We start from the raw sequence: 1892 nt of genomic DNA on the forward strand, positions 1-1892 counted from the left end.
TTAATCATTATTATTATTATTATTATTATTATTATCATCATCATCAAAAAATAAAAAAAATTTAAATCGTTAATATTATTATTATTAAAAAATAAAAAAAATTTTAACCGTTATTATTATCATTATTATTATTATTATTATTATTATTATCCATATACACACAACATACTAGACTGTTGGAAAAGAAAAATTCCCAACATCGGGCTACAATAAGTAACCTTAGATGCCAAGAACCCTCCTAAGTATCCTAGCTGTCCCTAATAACACTGTTTTCTGGAGCTGTACTAAACTGGGTTTTATGCCTATTTCCTCTACCCATTTGTTCAAATTTTTAGGGATAGTTCCTAATGCACCAATAACTACTGGGATATATTTTACCCACATTTTCCATAGTCTCTGTAATTCAATGGCTACGTCCTGGCACTTTGCTATCTTTTCTATAGCTCTCATATTGATTTTTTCATCATTTGGGACTGTCAGGTCAATTATCTGACACTTTCTATACTCTTTATCTACTATTATTAAACCAGGCCTTCTAGCTTCTATTACTCTATCAGTTTAAATGTTAAAGTCCCACAAAATTTTGTATTTCTTACTTTCTAGTACTTTACAAGGTTCATGCTCAATCCTAGCTTTCTACATAACTCCCAGTGGATTACTCTCCCTAGGCTGTCATGTCTTTTCTTGTATTCTTTCTGTGCAAGCGTGCTACATTCACTCACTATATGAGCAATGCTTTCTTCTTTTGATTTGCATAACCTACATTGGGAATCTACTTGGATTTTGTCTATCTTGACTTTTATCCAATGACTCCTTAATGCTTGATCTTGTGCTGCTACTAACAAACTTTCTGTCACTCTCTTTAGCCTTCTTTTCTGCAACTGTAACCATGTCTCACTACTACTATTTGCTGCAACTATCTTTAGGAACCTACCATGCAAAACCTTCTCCTGCCAGTCAGATAAGTTTTGTTCTTTTTCTGGTTTTTAACTTCGTTTGATTCTTTGGTTTCCCTATGTCTTGCTGTGACTGTTGCAGTTCTTAAGTTTTCTTCACCATTATCTACATAGGAATCTATATCTACTCTAGCTAACTCCACACAGTCTTCTATTGATATTAACCCTCTTCTGCATTCCTTTCTAGGTAAGTATAATCTTACTACTCCTGCCCTTGGGTGGCATCCTCTATTCATATTGAATTCTTTCCTAGTTCTTCTGTCTAGCTTTGCTATTTCAGTTTTTGTCCAATCAACAAAAGCTGCTGAGAATCTAGGTATTTATAGCCTTCAATAGATTCGGATCATTTACCTTTTTTTGACAGCAAGGGTATCATCTACATCCACTGGGTCCCCTCTGGTCAGATGGTCAACAGAAAGTACTTTGTGAAGGTTTTAAGGGTGTTCAGAAAGTGATTGCATTCCAAAAGGCCAAAGCAATGGTACCAGGACAATGCAGCAGTCCACAATTCCATCCTGGTAACCAACTACTTGACAGAGATGGGCATCAAAACAGTTCCTACAGTGAGACCTTACACCCTGTGAGTTTTGGTTGCTCCCTAGCTGAAGAAGAATCACAGGAGCAGTCATTTTGAAGATGAAAGAGGCTGTGACAAAGGCCCTGAAAAACCTTCACTTTGGAGGACTTCCATAGGGTCATTCACAAAGTGTTTGGGGTACTACAACAAATGCATTGAAGCCAGAGGATTCTATTTTGAAGGAGATTAGAGTTTTATAGTTCTTTGAAATTAGTAAATGTCTCTGCTGAAAATGTCTTAAAATTTCTGGAATGCACTTTGTATCACAGAACATAATTTTGAATAGAAGGATGGTCGGTGCGATGTTAAGTTGTCAGTAATATATTTGCACAGAGAGAGAGAGAGAGAGAGAGAGAGAG

General features: G+C 35.8%; 1 protein-coding gene across 4 annotated transcripts in view; it reads right to left on the bottom strand.

The window, feature by feature from the left end:
* Positions 1-1892, bottom strand: part of LOC106878537 (ribonuclease Oy) — a 56430-nt gene that overhangs the window by 19281 nt on the left and 35257 nt on the right. For 2 of the 4 annotated variants that reach the window (XM_052971598.1, XM_052971599.1), the window contains exon 10: positions 1376-1558. The exons of the other annotated variants lie outside the window; for them this stretch is intronic. In XM_052971598.1, coding sequence (XP_052827558.1) covers positions 1391-1558 — 168 coding nt within the window. In that variant the 3' untranslated portion in view covers positions 1376-1390. Of the gene's footprint in view, positions 1-1375; positions 1559-1892 lie in introns of those variants that run through there. 4 annotated transcript variants of the gene reach the window in all.

This window comes from Octopus bimaculoides, chromosome 11 (genome assembly GCF_001194135.2).
Source record: "Octopus bimaculoides isolate UCB-OBI-ISO-001 chromosome 11, ASM119413v2, whole genome shotgun sequence".
Classification (NCBI taxonomy): Eukaryota; Metazoa; Mollusca; class Cephalopoda; order Octopoda; family Octopodidae; genus Octopus; species Octopus bimaculoides.